Source organism: Bidens hawaiensis, unplaced genomic scaffold (genome assembly GCF_021521415.1).
Source record: "Bidens hawaiensis isolate Kalapana, Puna unplaced genomic scaffold, B.hawaiensis_p1.1 tig00017157_1, whole genome shotgun sequence".
NCBI classification, from domain to species: Eukaryota; Viridiplantae; Streptophyta; class Magnoliopsida; order Asterales; family Asteraceae; genus Bidens; species Bidens hawaiensis.
The window spans coordinates 145,746-166,920 of record NW_027492594.1 but is presented as its reverse complement, the minus strand read 5'-3'; the positions used below and the strand labels follow the sequence as shown (position 1 = coordinate 166,920).

The following is a 21,175-nucleotide window of genomic DNA, read 5'->3' as shown; positions in this document are numbered from 1 at the left end:
CCAAATTAAAGGTCGACAACTCAGCATGACACATGTGTTACCACGTGATTACAACCAACGAGAAAGCGCCAGGTGTCCCAGAGGACACGTGGCGCAGTGCGATTGGAGGAAGCCAACGAGGTTGAGCCCAACCGGTGGTAACCCTAGCACTATAAATACAGCATCAACTCCACTTTGATGACACATTCATACTCAATCATTGACAGTTACAAGCAGTGATAACACATTCAATCATATTGAATCACATTCATTCGCAGTCAGTTACATACAAAACAGACAGTCTCACAATCAGAGGGATTAAGCTATTCAGCAATACTCTTGAGATTCTCTGACACACATTATTATCTTCTCCACAAATATACTGATTCTCACGCCGGAGGGTTACCCCAAAGAGGACCCCTCTGTCCCTTTCTGAGGGGTAAGTAACGGCGCTGTTCATTTTGTAGGTGGAAGAACACAGACCCAGAAGAACCATCGGTGAAATAGTATAATCACACCCGAGAAAAGTAGATCTGCTACCAGTGAGTAGATCCACGTTTCTTCATTTTCCATTTATAAACTTCTCGAAATTCAATATAATATATAACAAATATGAGGTGTGTTTAAAAAAGCAACATAAAGGAAGCACGTGTCCCATGAATTCAACAACAACATGCCACCAGTCCTCATAACATCGCTTGCCTGTACATATTCATCTTTACACTATTATTATTATCTAACCACACCACACCACACCGCTCACAAACTCCCAAAATGAGCCCACCGCAGGAACACCAACCAATATCAAACTGGCTACTCTCTTTCTTCTCCATCCCACCAACGGCAGATCATAATGGATCATCAAGCAGCATCCTCTTAAAGAAAGCAGCAGTGGGGTTAGTTGGTGTTGCTTACATGTGTTTGGCTTTGTTGACTTTGATGTTGTTGTCCATGGTCATGGGGTTGGGTTTGGTTAGGTTCATGGTGGAAGAACCGGTGCATTTACAAGAAAGATTGTATTTTGAATATAGAGAGGCTCATCCTTCGGCTGTTTTGGATTTTGGAGTTGAAGAGTATGATAAGCTGGTCAAGAGTGTGCCCGTTGGACATTCGTGTCATGTTCGGTTGGTTTTCGTTATGCCGGAATCGGATTATAATCGAGAGATTGGGATGTTTCAGGTATGAATCATTAGTTGTGTAAAATAAATGAAGATGAAATTTGAAATGTGTAATATAGAAAATGAACGTGTCCAATAATTTATTAGATAACATAAAATTCCCTTATTAAAATATACAAAATAATCAACATATTCAGTAACAGGAATATCATGTTTTCTATAGTTTATGTGGAAATTATTGATCCTTCATATTTATTTGTCTTTTCAGACACCAAAATCTCTAGTTTTATTAGCCTCATAGCTATAATGCTTTATGAATTGATAAATTGTGATTCATAGATGGGTTTGTTACAATATTAGGAACCATTCTCACTATTCTCATCCATAAGTTAACTGACATATGTTTTATTTTTAGTATTATAAATATATAATAGAAAGATATGAATGGAGAAATTTATGGGTATAACATAGAATATATAATAGAAAAATATGAATGAAGAATTATAGGTATAACATAGGTTGAACGGTGAGGTGAATAATGGAGAAAATGGTGAGATTGCGTTGTGGTGACAATGGTGTAGAATGGAGAATGACAGATATAACACATAGCTAACTTTCATATATTTATTAGTCCGATAATCTATGTAGTTTATTAGTCCCATAATTTATTTGATATACCCGTTAGTAAAATGTACAAACTAATCAATATAACAATAAATAATATTGTTTTATGTAATTAAGTGGAAATTAGTCCTCCATATTCTGTTTTCTTTTCAAAAACTGAAATCTCAAGTTTTACTTACGAAATGGTAGATTAATTTGATTCATATATGGGTACACGTACTATTAAATTTCATATATTCATTGTTATTATTCTTTGTCGGTTACAATAATCAAGTAACAATGTTATTGATGATTCAAGTGTAATGTCGTCTTTTAGGTAGTTGCAGAATCTTTGTCAATGAACGGTGAAGTTATAACCAGCTCGAGCCGCCCATGCATGCTACGATTCAGAAGCCGTCCGGTTCGACAAATGCAGACATTTGTCATGGCAGTTCCATTATTTCTAGGGATCACAAGCGAGACCCAAACATGAAATGTGCCACTCCTAAAATATAAAGAACGGTACTACCACCGGACACAGTTCATCAAGATTTCTTTAGTTCCAAGGGCCGGGACACCTTTTATTCCACAAGTGTACGAAGCTAAGTTAATCGTGAGCTCTGAACTCCCGTGCACAAAAAAACCGGTTCCGGAACCTAACTGGTGGAACCGAACCGGAACCGGTTCCAGTTCCAACCCGGTTGGAACAATACCCGGTTTGGGTATTTTTGTACCCGAAAATCGTACCCGGTTCTCCTATTTGTATGTCAGTACCAGTTCCAACCCGGTTCCTACCCGGTTCTTAATTGGAACCGGTTCGGTTAGTACCCGGAAAAACCGGTTCCGACGGGTTTTTTTTGAAGGGTCAAACAAAAGTCAAACTAGCCGTTGGAACCGGTTCCAACGGTAATATAGCCGTTGGAACCGGTTTTTTAGACACCAATTAGCCGTTGGAACCGGTTCCAACGGTAATATAGCCGTTGGAACCGGTTTTTGAGACAATAGATCCGTTGGAACCGGTTCCAATGGTAATATAGCCGTTGGAACCGGTTTTTGATGCCCAAACCTATATATAACTTGTTTCCATTACTTGTTTCACCACCAAACTCAAAAACAAACTAAAATACTACTCCTTTAGCAAACCCGTTCCTTTACCCGACCATCCAGCTAAATATTATTATGGCACCCATCAAAAAAACTAACAACAAGGCTAAGAAGAGTGTTTTTGTTGCCCCCGTTCCTGTTACGGAGGACCCAAGGGTTGTTACGGTAGTCAACCATAACCGCAACCAAGACATATGGAAGAATTGGGATTTGATTGTGGATGACGAAGGTTATCAAAAGGCTCGTTGCAAACTATGTGGTTCAATATTAAAGCACGATTCCAACTCTACTTTGAGAAAGCACATCGAGAAGCCATATTGCAAGGCGTTGAAAGGGATTGGCGCGACCGATCAAATTGACTTGGGTAAAGATGGTACACTATTTCGTTACAACACGACTCAAGTTCAAGATAGAATGGCAAAGTTCGTTATTCAACGAGGTTTGCCGTTTAACCACTTTGATGACCCGGAGTTGACGTCGTTGATTCGCGAAACTCTACAACCGAGATACACACATGTAAGTCGTACTACCTTAAGACGTCATTGTATCAGGTTGTGGGAGTGTGCTAAAAAAGAGTTAATCGAGTCTTTTCATTCTTTAGAAGCCATGGTTAGTTTAACTACCGATGTTTGGTCGGCACCACACGGGTTGCCCGAATCATACATATGTGTCACCGCTCATTGGGTTGATCCGGTGACATGGCAATTGATGAAACGCACCATCGCTTTTGAAAACTTCCCGTTCCCACATACCGCCGAAAAATTGTTTGAATTACTTGATGAAGTTATAACGACTTACAACTTGAGAAATAAAATATTTTCGATTTCGTTTGACAACGCTTCAAACAATACTAAGGCGGCTGAAAAATTTATCATTAAATATTCACTACCTTGTTTCGGGGATTTTTTTCATGTCCGATGTGTTGCACATATCATCAACTTGGTTGTTCAAATAGGTCTTGACAATGAACACATTTGTGATGATTTAAAATACTTTAGACTTATGTTACAAGATGTCTTCAAAAGTGGTAAAAGAAGACATCTTGAATATAAGAACTATTGCAAGTCGGTTGAAAGAAAGTATTTGGGGCCGAATTGGGACGTTCCAACCCGTTGGAACTCAACTTGTCATATGTTAAAGTGTGCTTTTGCCCAACGCCAAACTTTACAAGCTTTTCATAACAATCTTGTTGAACAACGCGAGGCCGATATGTTTCCGGAAAGTGTTTGGGTCCAAGTCGGTTATTTGTTGGAATATCTTGATGTGTTCAAAAAGTCAACAACAAAATTATCGGGAGTCTATTACCCTACTAGTTGTTGGGTTTTGCAAGAATTGTACTATATGTCTTGTGTTTTTAAAAGCTTTGCGGAGAAGAACAAACTCTTCGAAAATATTGTTGCGGTGATGAAAGAAAAGTTCATAAAATATTTTGAAATCATACCGCCGGTCTTTACTTGTGCCGCCGCATTAAACCCCTATTGGAATGTTAATGGGGTTGAAACAGCGATTGAGGAAATATTCGACAACTTAGGTATGCACGAGATTGACCCGAAGTTGTCGACGGAAGCGAAGGACAAGTTCAACAAAAACCTTCAAGACCTTTATGACCATTATTTTCAAATGTATGGTCCAAGCACGAGATCGTCTTTTGTGAAAAAAACAACTGGTAGGCCGTGCAATGACCCACTTATAAACTTGATGAATGGGATTCGTGAATCGGCATCTAAGAGGCAAAGAGGAAACACACCAAGTAGCGAACTTGGTCGATATAGTGGAGCAAACTATGTTGAGGGCGCAACGGTCGACGAAATTCGCAATATTGATTTGTTGGCTTGGTGGAAAGGTAAACAAAACGAATTTCCCATTCTATCCGCCATGGCTCGTGATTTGCTTGCCGTACAAGCCTCAACGGTTGCTTCCGAATCGGTTTTTTCTCTTAGTGGGAGGGTGTTATCTATGCGAAGAACAAAACTAACTCCCGAGTCTCTAGAGGTTTGCATTTGCCTAAAGGACCACTTGGATGCGGTGGATCGTGTACAACACAAGGCGAACTTTGAAGACGAAATACCAATAGAGCGTCATATTCATGATGAGGAGGCGGAGGACGGGGTTTCTTCCGATAACGAAGACGAGGGTGAAGACGAGAATGAAGACGAAGAAGAGTTGTAATTATTTGTTTTGGTAAAATTATTTGTAACTTGTTCAACTAATATTTAGTTTTGATTTGTTTTATTATAATTACTTTTGTTACTCATGATTAATTTTTGTTACTTTTTTAATAACGACGAACATTTTATTTATTTAAAAACTAACTATTACAAACATTATTAAAACATAAACGATACTAAACATAACAACTAAAACATAAAAAACAAAGTCCGTCGTTTTAATCCGGGAATACTTATTTTTGGGTTGTAGAGCCGGACGACTCTCCCACTTCCGTTTTTTTAGCTTCCAATCTTCTTTTCTCTCGACAATACTTATTCGTATGTTTTCGTAATGTCGAGTTGGACCCTGCTTTAAGAAACTTCGAGCAATATTTGCAACGTGCCAACTCATGTGAGTCGGTCATGAGACAAATCGTAATGAACCCAAACATCGGGGCATCTTGTTGTTTCGATCACCATAACAACGTCATCATTGGTTGCCATTTGTTGTCGGTTTAAGGTTAATTGTGGTTTGGAGTGTGTTTTATAGTTTTGGAAGTGGTTTAACAAGTAAACAAACAAACCTTGCTATTCATAGTAAGAAAATAACCTATTTATAGTTAAAAAACCGGTTCCAACGGTCAAAAACGGCTATATAGCCGTTGGAACCGGTTCCTAACGGCTCTAATTTTTAAATTTCAAAAAAAAACGGTGGAACCGGTTTTTACGTAAAACCGGTTCCGGTTCATACCCTACCCGGTTCTTAAAAGTTCGCATATCTGGGCATCGGTTCGGGTCGGGAACCGAACCGGTTCTTGATTGGAACCGGTGCCATTTTACAACCCGGTGTAAAAAAACCGGTTTGGAACCGGTTCGGGTTTTCCATTTGAACCCGATTTGTGCACCTCTACCAGCAATCACATCTAGGTGATCCAACGAACTTCAACTAATTACAGTAAACCAGCAATTTGGGGGTGTGTACGGTTCGTTTGGGTGGACTTTGTGATAAAACCGAACTTCGCTTTTTGGATTTTTCAAAACCGTTATGTATCAATTTTTTGGTTTTTCGTTTTCGGTTTTGGTTTATTCCGCTTTGCTACATGGGCTTAAATTTTTTGGGATAATAAAAGATACTTAACATTCAAAATCAAAGATAAAAACTCATGAATTTAATAACAAACATTCATGACGATTTAATACCATCCCACTTAACAAAAGTTAACCGATTATATACATTCAACAAAAAGGTTAATCCAATGGTTTGGTTTTTTTCTGTCCGGTTTTCATCGTATACGAACCGTAACCATCGATTTTATGACAACATGAAACCAAACCTTTGGTTTTTGTTTCGGTTTGGTTCTTTTCGATTTCAGGTCATTTTTTTAGTTTCACACACCCTCTCCCAACAATGAGGCGACACCCTTCGGATTTGACATAGCATGAGAAATTCACCAGCCAAGATAGCGGACTTACTTTTTATGAACTTCCACGCTTACCGGTGCTGGTTTGTTTAAATTAGTAAAAGCCCGCTGCTCGTGACAACAAGCCACTTAGATGTGATTAGTTTCCATCCCATCTAAAAAAACCTGACTTTTTCTACAAACCACCTAGTTCCAAAAAAAAAAAAAAAAGTTTGGTCATAACAACTCTAATAAGACAAGTTGATGGTTAGGTTGGTTTGTTAGATTCCTCATACTTTTGGCATCTAAAGATCCTTTCTTGAACTACCCGAAGCAATTTAAGGATCCTTCCTTGGTGATCTAATCTAGTACGTTGAAAAAAACAAATTTGTAACATATTCCAGTTGCTTGAAAATGACATAATGAGTTGAAAAATGCTCGGAGAATTTGATGGAAAGGAAAAAAGAAAAAGAAAGATACCGCCGTAGTGCAAATTAAAATATAATATTCAAGCATCTTTAATTAATTATTTGGATATAACATAAGTTCATGGTTAGTTTGGCATCTAAAGATCCTTTCTTGATCTACCCGAAGCATAACTTAAAACTAATTATTCTTACTCAAGTTGACAATATCTTTTTATTGTAAGTTTTGTAACAGCATGTCATAACACCTGGCTACAGCAATTGTCGTAGCTTTCAATGAAGATTCTATTCGTATTAGGCCTTTATATAAACGATCATTCGTCTTCTGTAATACCTCGCAATTCCATTACTGTTTCTTTCTTTATTTCCATCTCTCTTTGTAGTTTGTTGTACCCATATAGCGCGCTTGATGGAGGACTTAGAAGAGGATAGTCTTTTAAGCTTTGGGCTAGCAATCATGATCGATTCTGGCCGCGAGAGAAAGCTGAAAAGAAAACGAAGGCAAAGTTTTAAGTCGTTGGATATAAATGGAGTCTATGAAGGAAAGATGTTTAATCTTTTAGAGACAAGAGAAATGATGTTGAAAAAAGGAAACAAAAGAAGAGAAGCGGCGCCCATTGGCGAAGATGGACAAGGCCTCCATTTGATCCATTTATTGCTCATGTCCGCTACTTCTCTCGAAGAGATGAAACTCGATTCAGCAATCGAGAATCTAAGGGAACTGTATAAAAATGTATCTTTAAATGGTGATTCCGTGCAAAGGGTGGCAGCTTATTTTGCCGATGGATTAGTGGCAAGGCTTCTCACACATCGGTCACCCTTTCACGAGATGATAATGAAGGAACCAACACCCGAAGACGAGTTCTTGTCATACATAGAACTCTACAAAGTGTCTCCATATTATCAGTTTGCCCATTTTACTGCGAACCAAATGATCTTAGAAGCATTTGAAAGGGAAGAGAACGATAATAATAATAATAATAATAATAATAATAATAATAATAATGCATTACATGTGGTTGATCTCGATGTAGGCTACGGTTTCCAGTGGCCTTCCCTAATGCAGTCACTTTCAGACAAGGCCACTAATGGAAACCGTGTGTCTCTTCGAATCACAGGGTTTGGAAAAACCCTGGAGGAACTTGAAGAGACTAAGGCAAGGCTTGTTGGTTTTGCGAAAACCTTTAGGAACTTATGCTTTGAGTTCCAAGGAATCCTAAGATCAAAATTTGGATTAAAATCAATACGAAAGAGGAACAACGAGACGCTTGTTGTAAACTTAGTCTTTTATTTAAATTCCTTGTACCACTTCAAACGCATATCTGATTTGTTGCGATCCACACGCATGCTGAACCCTTCGATCATAGTTTTGATTGAACAAGAAGGCGGTAGCAGCCCAAGAACATTTCTATCAAGATTCATCGAGTTCTTGCATTATTATGCAGCCATGTTTGATACACTAGATGACTTTCTTCCTCTTGACAGCCCACAAAGGCTACAAATTGAGAAGAACCATCTTGGCAAAGAGATAAAGCGGTTAATGGACTTTGATAACGACGAGTCCAATTCGCCACACTTCGAAAGGATGGAAACATGGAAAGGAAGGATGGAGGGTCATGGATTTGAAGGGTTGAGTCTAAGTTCAAAGACCATCATTCAAGCAAAGCTCCTGTTGAAAATCAATAGCCCTTACTGTCCGATTCAGTATGGTGGTGAAAACGGAGGGTTTACCGCCTTCGAAAGAGAAGAAGGCAATGCCATATCTCTAGCTTGGCAAGAAAAATGTCTGATTACAGCATCTGCATGGCAATGTGCAGGAGGAATATGATCAACCTTATCCAGCTTGTAGTTTTTGTTTTTGACTTTGTAAATTATAAGTGTGATAATATGGGTCCGGAGTGTGTATGTGACACATCTTAATATTTTTGTCTTCCATGTTGATGTTGCAAGAATCTTCAAGCTTTGCTCAAAAAGGATTTTCTATGTATGGCCCATTGATTATTTCTACCGGACACAATCTTGTTTTATCCATTTATTTGTTTGTTTTAACAGAAAAGTCATTATTCCTATTTCCTACATCTTATTTAATTATTTACATAAGTTACCCTACCTAAAAAAAGTTACTGGTTAATGAAGAAAAAGTTACTTATTGCAAGGAACTCAATTTATGAACGTTGCTCATCCAGCTGTTTTAACGATTGTTAGATCGATTTATTAAATCAAGTTGGCTAGGCCTAGACTAGAGAGACTCAAGGTCTTTAGCTTTAATAAGTCTAGTCTAGACTCTACACTACAAGAAAGTTATTCTATAATGACGACCTTATAACTACTACAACAACATGTCGTTGGCAGTCGGCATAGATCACCTTCAGTGACGACTGCCGTCGCTATTTGAAACAAATAATATATCTTTCTGTCACTTATAGCGATAACATGTCGTCGCCATACGTTCAACGAGAAAGTGAAAATGCTAGGTGCTAAGTAGAAACGTACTTTTTGAAGGGACACATGATTCATGTCAAAAATTACAAGGAGTCAATCAATTAAAACTTCTGTAATAGAACGCATCCTGCTACCTAAATACATAGACGCAAATTACAATTCTCTCATACCATTATTTAACAATTCTATCTTCGCATAATCTTTGTTTTTCTTAGTTTTAAATATTATTCTTGTAATTTCAATTATTTATGTACTTCTGTTTAATTTTCTGTTTTTTAACAAATTCATTTAACTTTTCCATTTATAAACTTCTCGAAATTCAATATAATATATAACAAATTTGAGGTGTGTTTAAAAAAGCAACATAAAGGAAGCACGTGTCCCATGAATTCAACAACAACATGCCACCAGTCCTCATAACATCGCTTGCCTGTACATATTCATCTTTACAACTATTATTATTATCTAACCACACCACACCACACCGCTCACAAACTCCCAAAATGAGCCCACCGCAGGAACACCAACCAATATCAAACTGGCTACTCTCTTTCTTCTCCATCCCACCAACGGCAGATCATAATGGATCATCAAGCAGCATCCTCTTAAAGAAAGCAGCAGTGGGGTTAGTTGGTGTTGCTTACATGTGTTTGGCTTTGTTGACTTTGATGTTGTTGTCCATGGTCATGGGGTTGGGTTTGGTTAGGTTCATGGTGGAAGAACCGGTGCATTTACAAGAAAGATTGTATTTTGAATATAGAGAGGCTCATCCTTCGGCTGTTTTGGATTTTGGAGTTGAAGAGTATGATAAGCTGGTCAAGAGTGTGCCCGTTGGACATTCGTGTCATGTTCGGTTGGTTTTCGTTATGCCGGAATCGGATTATAATCGAGAGATTGGGATGTTTCAGGTATGAATCATTAGTTGTGTAAAATAAATGAAGATGAAATTTGAAATGTGTAATATAGAAAATGAACGTGTCCAATAATTTATTAGATAACATAAAATTCCCTTATTAAAATATACAAAATAATCAACATATTCAGTAACAGGAATATCATGTTTTCTATAGTTTATGTGGAAATTATTGATCCTTCATATTTATTTGTCTTTTCAGACACCAAAATCTCTAGTTTTATTAGCCTCATAGCTATAATGCTTTATGAATTGATAAATTGTGATTCATAGATGGGTTTGTTACAATATTAGGAACCATTCTCACTATTCTCATCCATAAGTTAACTGACATATGTTTTATTTTTAGTATTATAAATATATAATAGAAAGATATGAATGGAGAATTATAGGTATAACATAGAATATATAATAGAAAAATATGAATGGAGAATTATAGGTATAACATAGGTTGAACGGTGAGGTGAATAATGGAGAAAATGGTGAGATTGCGTTGTGGTGACAATGGTGTAGAATGGAGAATGACAGATATAACACATAGCTAACTTTCATATATTTATTAGTCCAATAATCTATGTAGTTTATTAGTCCCATAATTTATTTGATATACCCGTTAGTAAAATGTACAAACTAATCAATATAACAATAAATAATATTGTTTTATGTAATTAAGTGGAAATTAGTCCTCCTTCATATTCTGTTTTCTTTTCAAAAACTGAAATCTCAAGTTTTACTTACGAAATGGTAGATTAATTTGATTCATATATGGGTACACGTACTATTAAATTTCATATATTCATTGTTATTATTCTTTGTCGGTTACAATAATCAAGTAACAATGTTATTGATGATTCAAGTGTAATGTCGTCTTTTAGGTAGTTGCAGAATCTTTGTCAATGAACGGTGAAGTTATAACCAGCTCGAGCCGCCCATGCATGCTACGATTCAGAAGCCGTCCGGTTCGACTAATGCAGACATTTGTCATGGCAGTTCCATTATTTCTAGGGATCACAAGCGAGACCCAAACAGTAAATGTGCCACTCCTAAAATATAAAGAACGGTACTACCACCGGACACAGTTCATCAAGATTTCTTTAGTTCCAAGGGCCGGGACACCTTTTATTCCACAAGTGTACGAAGCTAAGTTAATCGTGAGCTCTGAACTCCCGTGGATGAAAAGACTGATTCGGAATTGGAAATGGACGTTTAGTGTTTGGACATCGTTATACACTTACCTCATGCTTCTTTTAGTTCTCGTTTGTTTCTTTAGGTCCAAGTTGTTCCCAGCCACCTTGACAAATATGTCCGGCTATCAAAGGTTGGGGGGCTTGGATGATACGATGGAAGGTTCGGCAGAAGTGGTGGCTAGTGCGGGAGATGGACGGGGTTCGGATATTCTTAAGCAATGGAGACAAAATAGAGGCAAGAGGAGGTACGGTGAAGGGTTCACTGCTGAGACTACTATAAGGTCCGAAGCAACGAGCATGAGTGTGACGAGAGATGGAGACGTTGGTGAGGAGGTTGGGGACTCGGAGTCGGTTTGTGAATGAGGTCATGTGTTTGAAAGTAGCAAGTTAAACTTTTGGGACAAAGTGTCCTTGTGTTTAGTGTGGTGTATGGTGCTGAACATGTGAATAATGATGTTGTGTGGTAAAGTTGAGTTTAGAGGTGAATCAAGTTTATATAGAGTTTTGAGACTACTACAAAATAGGAATTTTGCCAATCGACTTATCAACGTCACAGATTAGAGTTCAATAATTTTCTTTGTAATAGAAGCTCAATAATTTTCGTAGAAGCTATTTCCAACCAACATAGAAATATATGTTGGTAGGCCTTACATTCTAGTCATACAAAACATCAGTTTTTTTACTTTTTCATTACAAAAAAGCATAAAAAAAAACATTTTTTTTTTGCCTTCTGATAAGGCTAGGGACACATGTGGCGGGACCTAGACCATCATCAATAGAGTTGATTTTTGATAGTATTGAGGTGATTTATTAATGTGATTTTTGATAGTTCGTCAATAGAGATGATCTTAAGCCAGACTTAGTAGGTGATTTTTGATAGTATTGAGGTGACGATGCAAAATTGTTGAAGGACTGCTCTCCAAAACGGTATATCCTAGTCGATGGTATATGAAATGTGTCATGCGGACTAATAATGAGTCGTTTTGGTGGAAAAGGGAAGAGTTAATCATTTTGAGTCAAAACATGTAAACTACATAGATCACGACTACTAAAATAGTTAAGTATCTTATTTGCTTCGTGAGTCTAAACAATCTCTATGTATTAAACATAACCAAACAATTAATCGAATACAAAGGCATTAGATTAGATTAACACCACTGCCATAATAAGTACCTTATTGATCATCAAGTACCTATCGGCCTCCTTAATCCAGTGCCGATTGTATGAACGAAAGATGTCGAATTCATAATCCATGTAACCAAAAAACCTCAATTTCAAGCAATAGATACTAAGAACAGTGGTAAAAAAACGAGGACTAAAAATATTACGGAAATCAATGAAACCGAAAGCAATAAGATTTCCTGTAAGGCTATGTGTAGTGGATGAGCTACAAAATTGGGCGATTTGCGTCATGTGGCGCACAGTCAGCAAAATATATGTTTTGTTTGGGGTGTAATGATGTTGTAGCCCCATGTATACACACACACACACATATATATATAACACACAGCCGGCGAGAAAAACCCCATGCCCCCTATCACCCCACAATTAGCGGCGGGGGGGGGGGGGGGTGTTGCGCCCCTATTCGCCGGATTTCGCCCACTACATATGACCTAACAACATATCCTAGCCAATGATAGGTGCAAATGTGTCATCAATGCGGAAAAGAAGGGGAAACTCAAATCTACCAACGAGTCATGCTGAGTCAAAACCACGTAAAATAATCATAGATCACTTGTTCACCCAGTAAGCAATTATGAAACAGTAAACTATATAAGCCACAGCTACTAAAATAGTTAAACATCTTATCCGGCTCGTGAGTCTAAACGACTTCTACGCACTAAACTTAACCGAAGTTTATTTTAGTGTCGAGTTCGTTTAAGCTCGGTTAATCTTCTACCAAGTGAAATCACCGCACCGATTCGTGAGTCACAGGTGTCATCAACGCGGGAAACATGCACTCGTGATCCATTTACAACACCACTTTACTTTGATCAAACTCTAAAAAATTAGGGTTTACGTTTCGCACAAATGGCTGACGCAATGATCATCAACGTTCCAAAGAAACCGAAGAAGAGGAAGCGAGCCGAGTTGACTCTGAGTACAGAAGAACGCGAGGCGAGAGTTAGGGTTTTACGCGAAGAAATTGACGGTTTAATCGAGTATTATAATGAAGGTTTTAGCGGAATGAAGCGGTTGATTATGATTAATGTGGATGATTCAGTTAAGATCGGTAAGTATTATTCGAGTAATAATCAAATGATTGCGTGTTTGATTGAAGAGAGTAGTCTGCCGTTATCGAAGCTGGTGGATTGGATTAGAGAGAAAGAAGGATTTATGAGTATGACAGCTGCTGCTGTGAAGAACACTGTGATTAGTGTTGGTCAGAGGTGGTGTTATGGAGTTGAGAATTTGAATGCTGATGTGTTGGAAGATGAATCTGCTTCTTGTCTTTGGTGCTGGGAGGTATAAAATATAAACTATAAAGTAGATTTAGTTGTTTAATGTTAATTAATTCGATATTATTAGAGTGATTTTGAGTATCTTTTATTGTTTTATGGCTATCTGATGATACATTTTTATTATTATATTTGTTTGAAGGGTTTAATTAGAGTGATTTTGAGTATGGAGGTTTAGGTTGGCTATGTGGTGATTATTTGTTTGAGATTGCTAAGTAAATCGTATTAAGCGTTTTGATACATGATGTAAAAGATTAGACATTTTAATTATAATTAACTAGTCCCAAACGCATAAAATCTATTTCGGTAGGACTGTAGGTGAAAATTCTTTAATTTATGATCTCATACTAAATTTTTTAAAGATCACTTATAGAATATATCTTGTTTATCAGTTATCCCTTGTGTGATTACTTGTTTTCTTAAGCATTCACAATCTGTTTTGTTATGTAGAAAGTCTTTAATTTATGATATGTTGATTTTAACTGGTTAACTTTTGTCAAATATTTACATTTCCCTTATTTGTTGATTGTTGATATTTACCATAGGCTGTTACAGTATGTTTGTGGCATGTGATTTCTATTTATAAGGATCTTGATCTTTCTTGTTATGTTGGTCTAACCTTGTTGACCAATGCTGACTTTGTAGACTAGAGATTTAAAGTTGCTTCCAAAGTCTTGTCGTGGTGCGCTTAAAATTCGGCGGACGTGTCGCAAAAAGATACACGAGAGGATAACTGCTGTTTCTGGTTAGTGCTCATTTATTTACCTTTTTTACATTGTTAATAAGTTAATGGTCAAAACTTGACCCTATATACTGATCATGATATGAAAATGAAATCGACAATTTTGTGCATTCATTAAAGGTTGCAAATCATTCATTATTTCCATGTTGATCAAAGAAAGAATAATTTCCGAGTAGATCTTTATGGTATTCTCTACAGTGCTTTTTGTTGTTTTTTTTCTGTTATTGTCTTGATTTAATATGTTTTTTTATGCATTTTGGATTCATTTGATGGGTCAATATGGGTTATATATGATCTCAAATGATTTAAATATGAATAATCTAGCTAAAAAGTGATATGGGATTATGGGGTCAAATGGGTAAAAAATGGTTTTCAGGAAGTGATATATTCAATCAATCAATCAATCAATCAATCATACCCAGTGAAGTCCCACCAACAGCAAAGCTATAAGTAGGGTCTGGGGAGGGTGGGATGTAGGCGCACCGTACCTCTATCCAAGGGATAGAGAGGTGGCTCCAGAGAGACCCTCAGCTCTAAAGTGCATATGTATGAAGAAATATAAATGAAATCAAAGTGCAACAGTAATATAAAAATATTAATAATACTAATAGTACCCTTAGCAATAATAATTCTAATACTATATATATGTAAAGAAAATACTATTATGGTGTGTGACCAAAAAAAGGATATATTGATTCACACAATCTTTTAAATGTATTTAGTAAAATTGATTCATAGGGTAATAATGTAGTTTTTGGTAACCATGTTTAACACATCAGTTGTTATCATGAAAAAAGGGGGGGGGGGAAATCTTTACAGTTCAGCCTGTTTTGATATGTACTAAAAGTTAGCTGTTTTGACCCGTTACTTGATTGCTAACATTCTACACATTGGAAACTATAGACTTAAGCGCAGGGAATATCTAATGATACCTGTTTAAAAAATGATGCTTGATTTGTATAATGTTTAATGACATTAATTGATTTATTTTCAGCTGTTATAACTGAACTTATGAAGCCACATAGCACTTCAGATGGTGTACAAAAGGTTCTGAAAGCATCCGAAAGGCTTAGCAAAGTGTTAAATGAAGCCGAAATACGCTCGCTAGTTGAAAAGATGGAACAGAAAAACGGTGGTGATGTGTAAGTATTAATGTAATTTTAGCTGGTTATTTGTTTAGTGTTGTTTTATTGGTTTTTAGTTTTACAATTTATTTATGGTTGAAGTTCTGAGAAAGAGGCGAAACAAGAAGAAGTTGTTAAACATTTGGAGAAAAATAAACGTGAAATTGAGAAACAGAAAGCGAGAATGGAGCGGAAAATTTTGAAGGAAAAGCTGCACAATGTAAGTTCTTATTTTTTAAGGGGTGTTCGGATGTGTTTCAAATGCATTATGTTGTAATAGTTAGATTTTTTAGATAATTGACTGTTAAGGAGTTAGTATATTCAATGATAAAGTTTCGTTTCTGTTGAAAAAAAATGGAGAACAATTTGTGGAAGACGAAATCTGTTGTTATAGGTTAAAATGAAGAGTAAATAAGTAATTTTATTTTTCTTTTAGATGATCAGTTTTGATTTTGAATCTTAAGGAGTTAGTATATTAAATGATAAAATTTCGTTTCTGTTGAAAAAAAATGGAGAACATTTTGTGGAAGTAGAAATCTGGTGTTATAGGTTAAAATGAAGAGTAAATAAGTAATTTTATTTTTCTTTTAGATGATCAGTTTTGATTTTGAATGCAGGAAAAAGAGCAGAAGCGTTTACAAGACGAGGCAGAAAAAGAGGAAAAACGCTGCGAAAATGAAACAAAAAAACAGTTAAAAAAGAAGCAAGAAGAAGCGGGGCGCCGTGAAAAAGAAGAGAACGAACAAAAAAAGCAACTTGCTTTACAAAAACAAGCCTCAATCTTGGAGCGGTTTCTTAAAAAGGGTAAAAACAGTTCACCTTTGCAGGTTGACCAGTCAACAGTCAAAGAATCCGCTACTAACATTTCACATAAGCAAAAAGAATCTGATTCAATTGTTCATTCAATGGATGATGCTCTTTTATTGAAACACGAGTTTGATGCAAACCAGTTATGGAAGTAAGTTCTTTTTTTCTCTTTTACATTCTCTTTGTCGTTATATTTGATTTTATTACAATTTTTTTTTTAAATTTAGAGAACACTTGGATTCTTGGCATCAATTGGGTCATTCTAGAAGCAGAAGAAGACATTGGGGCGTTAGGCGTGCCCCCAAAACGGTTTTGTTCAAGGAGCTTAAACTAACCAGCAAGGGTGAATACGACTCAGTTGTGGACAAATTTGAAACTGAATTAAAATATAGCGCAAACTCAGATGGTTCGGTTTCTGGTAGCCAGAAATTGAGTCGGTGTATACAGTTGCTACAGTTTGATAAGAGCCACAGACCTGCATTTTATGGCTATTGGCCCGAAAAAAGGTGGATCATATATACTTATTGTTTATTTTTTTATCGTTAGACCTATTATTTTTAATTGTTTCTATTGATAAAAATATGATTTGATATTACCCACCTTTGAAATTTTTTTTTGATGTTTTCCAAATTATAAAAATCTGGTTTGATATGGACATTCTTATGAAAAAAAGGAAGGGTGTACTAACAGTTGCAGTTTTTTTTTTAAATTAAAATATAACTGTTTCAAATTATCTGCTCCAGTTATGTACTTGTATATCGTTTTTTGCTTGTATATATTTTATTTTTTTCTATGAAGTTTATTATTTAGTCAATTATCTGTGTGATTTCAGAAATTGAATGTTTGTATTGACTTTATTTGTTCTTTCAGTTGACAGATTCTATATTCAACCATTAAATCACTGCGTTTAATTTTTCCTTCATCTGTTTTCAGTGAAGTTGTTAGAGCTCGTTGCCCTCTTCTTAAGGATCCAGAGCTTGATTATGAGATTGATAGTGATGAAGAATGGGAAGAGGTATTTTGAAAGGTTTTTGCTACTTAATCATTAATTCTCATTTTGTGGAAATCATATCAAGTTTATGCAACATTTTGACAAACTGATCTTCAAAACTATAAGTTTTTGATACGTAAAAGAAACGGTTGTTTAATAATCATTCATTTAGCATTTTGTTTGAGTCTTGTGTTTATGACAAATTATTTAATTGATTTTTAAAAATATCATTCTAATTACTGCTGGCAATTTTGATCCGTTTACTTAGGAATTGGGTCAATTTGAGGTACTAAATCTGACCACGTTTCGTTCCGAATCTATTTTGACTCGTTATCTTGACTTTCCTGTTATGTTTAATGACATAGGAGGAACCTGGTGAAAGCTTATCAGACTGTGAAAAGGAAGAAGATGATGAAAGTTTATCAAAAGCTGATGATGAAGATGAAAGTGAAGACGGGTTCTTTGTACCTGATGGATATCTTTCAGAAAATGAGGTATTTTTGCCTTCACTTTATATGTTCATCATGACATCAGGTAAATTAAAGCGTTTGAATTTTTTTTAAATTACAATAAAACCTGGAAGAATTATTTTTATACGTGTATGCTTCTCATGTGTAACATGTTATATGTTTTGAAATGTCATTAAGCCGCCCATTTAATGATTTGAAATAAAATCAATACTGAGTTTATTTTCTCATAGTTTCACTTAATAAGAGAATCTTATACAATATTAATGATTATTATGGTTTCTAAAAAACATGTGTAGTCATTTCTCATTGGCTAGTCTGATTCTGCTTTAGATTATGTAATTATTCGTACTAGTGGCAACATAAGTGATCAATAAAGGATAACGTAAAATTACTTAATTACCCCTTCTTTTGATTAAAACTGAAACTGTTTCTCCAATCTCACCATACATATCTTCTTTTATAAAAGTATTCTCTTGCCATTTTATGTATCAAGTTATAAATAACCATAGTTTGTTAAAAACTTGTATAAAAATAAATCGTTTTATTTTTTTAATACTCCAATTTAACATGTTTTTTGTTGCAGGGTGTTGAAGTTGACAGAAGGGATCATGATGACATAACCGAAGATGCAAATACTTCACATATTTGTGACCAAATGGAAACCAAAGAGCTTTCAATACTATTTAAACAGTTCAAGCATCTTAACACGTTGACTGAACACGCTCTTCGAAAAAACAAACCTGTACTAATACTGAATCTGATGCATGAAAAGTCAAAGTCAACATCAGAAACTGAACACCTGTGTTCGCAAGCTCTGTGCATTCGTGCTTTCCCTGTGGGCCCATCTATTGAGATTGTAGCTGGTGATGATATGCAAGAAGAGATACAAGAAGACTGCCCTTCAAGTAGCAAAAGTAGTGTGCTGCCAGTTGCAAGTGGGTCCACCACCATCTCGGATTCAGATTTACCCGAATTTGTAAGTAAATGAAAATTTTAATCTGAATTAGAGGAGGCAAAATAGGTGGGTTGAACAGGTCAAAACTGGTTGGATTAGGTGGGCTCGAATAACTTTTTTGAACAAATTTTGTGTTTTTTAATATAATTTGTCTTCAATACGGTTCTGGAAAAGGGAAAATTGCATAAACATGCAACTTAATTATGTCGGTTTTATTAAAACTAACGGAGATGATTATATGGTTGGGTTGACTGAAGTCAAAGAAGGTTGGATTAGGTTAAACTAGATAATTTTAAACAAGTTCTGTTTTTTTTTTTAATATAAATTGTCTTCAAAAAAGGTAACTTAACTATGTCGGTTTTATTTAAATTGAGGAAAACAATGGAATATTACTTTTTGCCCAAGTTTTGTATTTTTTTTATATAATTTGTCTTCAATAACAAAAAAGGGAAAATTGTCTAAAAAGGTAATGTAATTGTGTTGGTTTTATTTAAACTAAAAGAGGAAAACAAATGGAAAATTGCATAAAAAGGTAACGAGATCATGCTGGCTTTACTTAATCATAAACCAAAGGCAAAAATTTGGATAATATGTTTTGTCCAAATTTTGTTTTTTCTTTTGTATAGTTTTGTGTTTATTAATACAGTCGTGAAAAGGAATAATAGCATAAAGAGGTGAATTATGTCAAAGTTCTTATTGGGATAGTCTACTCTTATTTATTTTTTAAGGGCAACAAAATTTTCGAAGTTTTCAAAAAGGTTAATGTTCACTTCAAATAACACACTTGTCAAAGTTGCATAAGAGAACATATATATATGCAACGGTTATCTTTTTACTATGTATTGTTTCCTAAGGGCGTATTTGGGCATCGTTTGACTCGATTTTATTTTAGCTATATCTTTTTTTTATTTTATTTATCTGACCTGCTACCCGTCATTGTTATGGGTCATATATTTGAACTTTGAATGGGCCAGTTAATTTTAACTATTGTAATTGTTACCTTATTACTTTTTTGATGAATATATTATTTCAGGTTTCTGTCATACAGTCTTGCCCTCATGGGATTAACAAAGTGGTGGAAACCTTGCGTTTAAAGTTTCCAAATATCCCAAAATGTCAGTTGGGAAGTAAAGTGCGAGAAATATCTGTTTTTGCTGATAATCGATGGCAGGTTTGTAATTATTTAATTTTGTTGACTGTCACTTATTTCATTGTTAACATAGTAAAATTGTATAAAATAAGTAGTTAATTCAAGTATGATTTCAAAAGCTGTGTTATTACTGACATACCATTCAATTTTAACAAATTAGTGCAATTTGTGAACAATCGTTATCAACAATATGTGATAATGGGTAGAAATGAATAATTTACATAATAAAGCAGGAATAGTAGTAATTAATATTGATTATAATTTCAATTTGCAGGTGAAGAAAGATATCCTAGACAAATTTGGCTTATCATCTTCTCCAGGTACTCACATCCCGCCTTTAGCTTTATTTAAAAGTTAAAAAAAGTGACTCGGTTGGGTCATGGGTCAAAATCTGTTGACCAGAAACATTTTTGTTTTATTTTTAACAATTAAGAACTGGTTTGTCGAAATTTGATTACAGAAATTGTATTACTTCTGTAATGTAAGACTTTTTGAATAAAATAGCAAGTGTATTTCTCTAAAGTCTCAACCCTTTTCTTTCAAGATTCCTTTGTTAATAATTTTCAATGTTATTATGAATAAATCTATTCATAAATTAGTGGTAGAAACTTGCCACCTTTAACTGGCAAATTTCCTTAAAATCAAGTATGGTCACAGAAACAATATTACTGCAATAATAATCTAATTTCTTCAAGTAAAGTGATTTAAGAGGCTTTATGCATTAGAAATACATTTTAAGTTAGTGTTTTTAAGCTATATTATAAAACATCAGCTGCATACATATGTAATTGGCTAATTACAATTGTAGGTTATGTGCTAACTGCTAACCTTTTGTTTTGTTGCAAAACAGAGAAAACTACAAAAGGAACAAAATCTATAACTGCATTTTTCTCGAAAAGGTGTCTGCCGCCTTCTGGTAAAACACGAAGCCATAATCAAGTCTCTTCTCCTCAACCAATGGAAAAAACCTCACCAGCTGCAGAACAAATGAGCAGTACCTACAACAATGGTTAGTAGTGTTTTCATGTATGCTTTAGTGTTGCCTATGATATCGTGGTCCACTTATGTAAAAAGTCAACCTGCGTGGATTATTTCATCTTTTGGGTTTATGCGTTTATATTTTGTTTTGCAATATTTATGTTTACAGCTATTGGAGATT

At 35.4% G+C, this 21,175-nt stretch overlaps 3 protein-coding genes and 1 pseudogene across 3 annotated transcripts; all 4 read left to right on the top strand.

Annotated features, from left to right (window-relative positions):
- The first annotated feature begins 669 nt into the window (after positions 1 to 669).
- LOC143553155 (seipin-1 pseudogene) lies at positions 670 to 7,056 on the top strand (annotated as a pseudogene).
- On the top strand, positions 6,583 to 8,617 carry LOC143553169 (GRAS family protein RAM1-like). The gene has a single exon (XM_077043208.1). The coding sequence runs from the start codon at positions 7,186 to 7,188 to the stop codon at positions 8,602 to 8,604; it is 1,419 nt and encodes a 472-aa protein (XP_076899323.1). The 5' UTR covers positions 6,583 to 7,185; the 3' UTR covers positions 8,605 to 8,617.
- Positions 8,618 to 9,673: 1,056 nt separating this feature from the next.
- On the top strand, positions 9,674 to 11,784 carry LOC143553189 (seipin-1-like). Its single transcript, XM_077043226.1, has 2 exons — positions 9,674 to 10,126; positions 11,007 to 11,784. The coding sequence occupies exons 1-2, from the start codon at positions 9,722 to 9,724 to the stop codon at positions 11,679 to 11,681; spliced, it is 1,080 nt and encodes a 359-aa protein (XP_076899341.1). The 5' UTR covers positions 9,674 to 9,721; the 3' UTR covers positions 11,682 to 11,784.
- Positions 11,785 to 13,142: 1,358 nt separating this feature from the next.
- LOC143553187 (chromatin assembly factor 1 subunit FAS1-like) lies at positions 13,143 to 21,150 on the top strand. Its single transcript, XM_077043225.1, has 12 exons — positions 13,143 to 13,784; positions 14,423 to 14,522; positions 15,514 to 15,661; positions 15,746 to 15,863; positions 16,261 to 16,601; positions 16,678 to 16,956; positions 17,384 to 17,465; positions 17,807 to 17,935; positions 18,495 to 18,887; positions 19,900 to 20,037; positions 20,291 to 20,336; positions 20,867 to 21,150. Exons 1-12 carry the CDS (start codon positions 13,350 to 13,352, stop codon positions 21,028 to 21,030), a joined length of 2,373 nt encoding a protein of 790 aa, XP_076899340.1. The 5' UTR covers positions 13,143 to 13,349; the 3' UTR covers positions 21,031 to 21,150.
- The last annotated feature ends 25 nt before the right edge of the window (positions 21,151 to 21,175 follow it).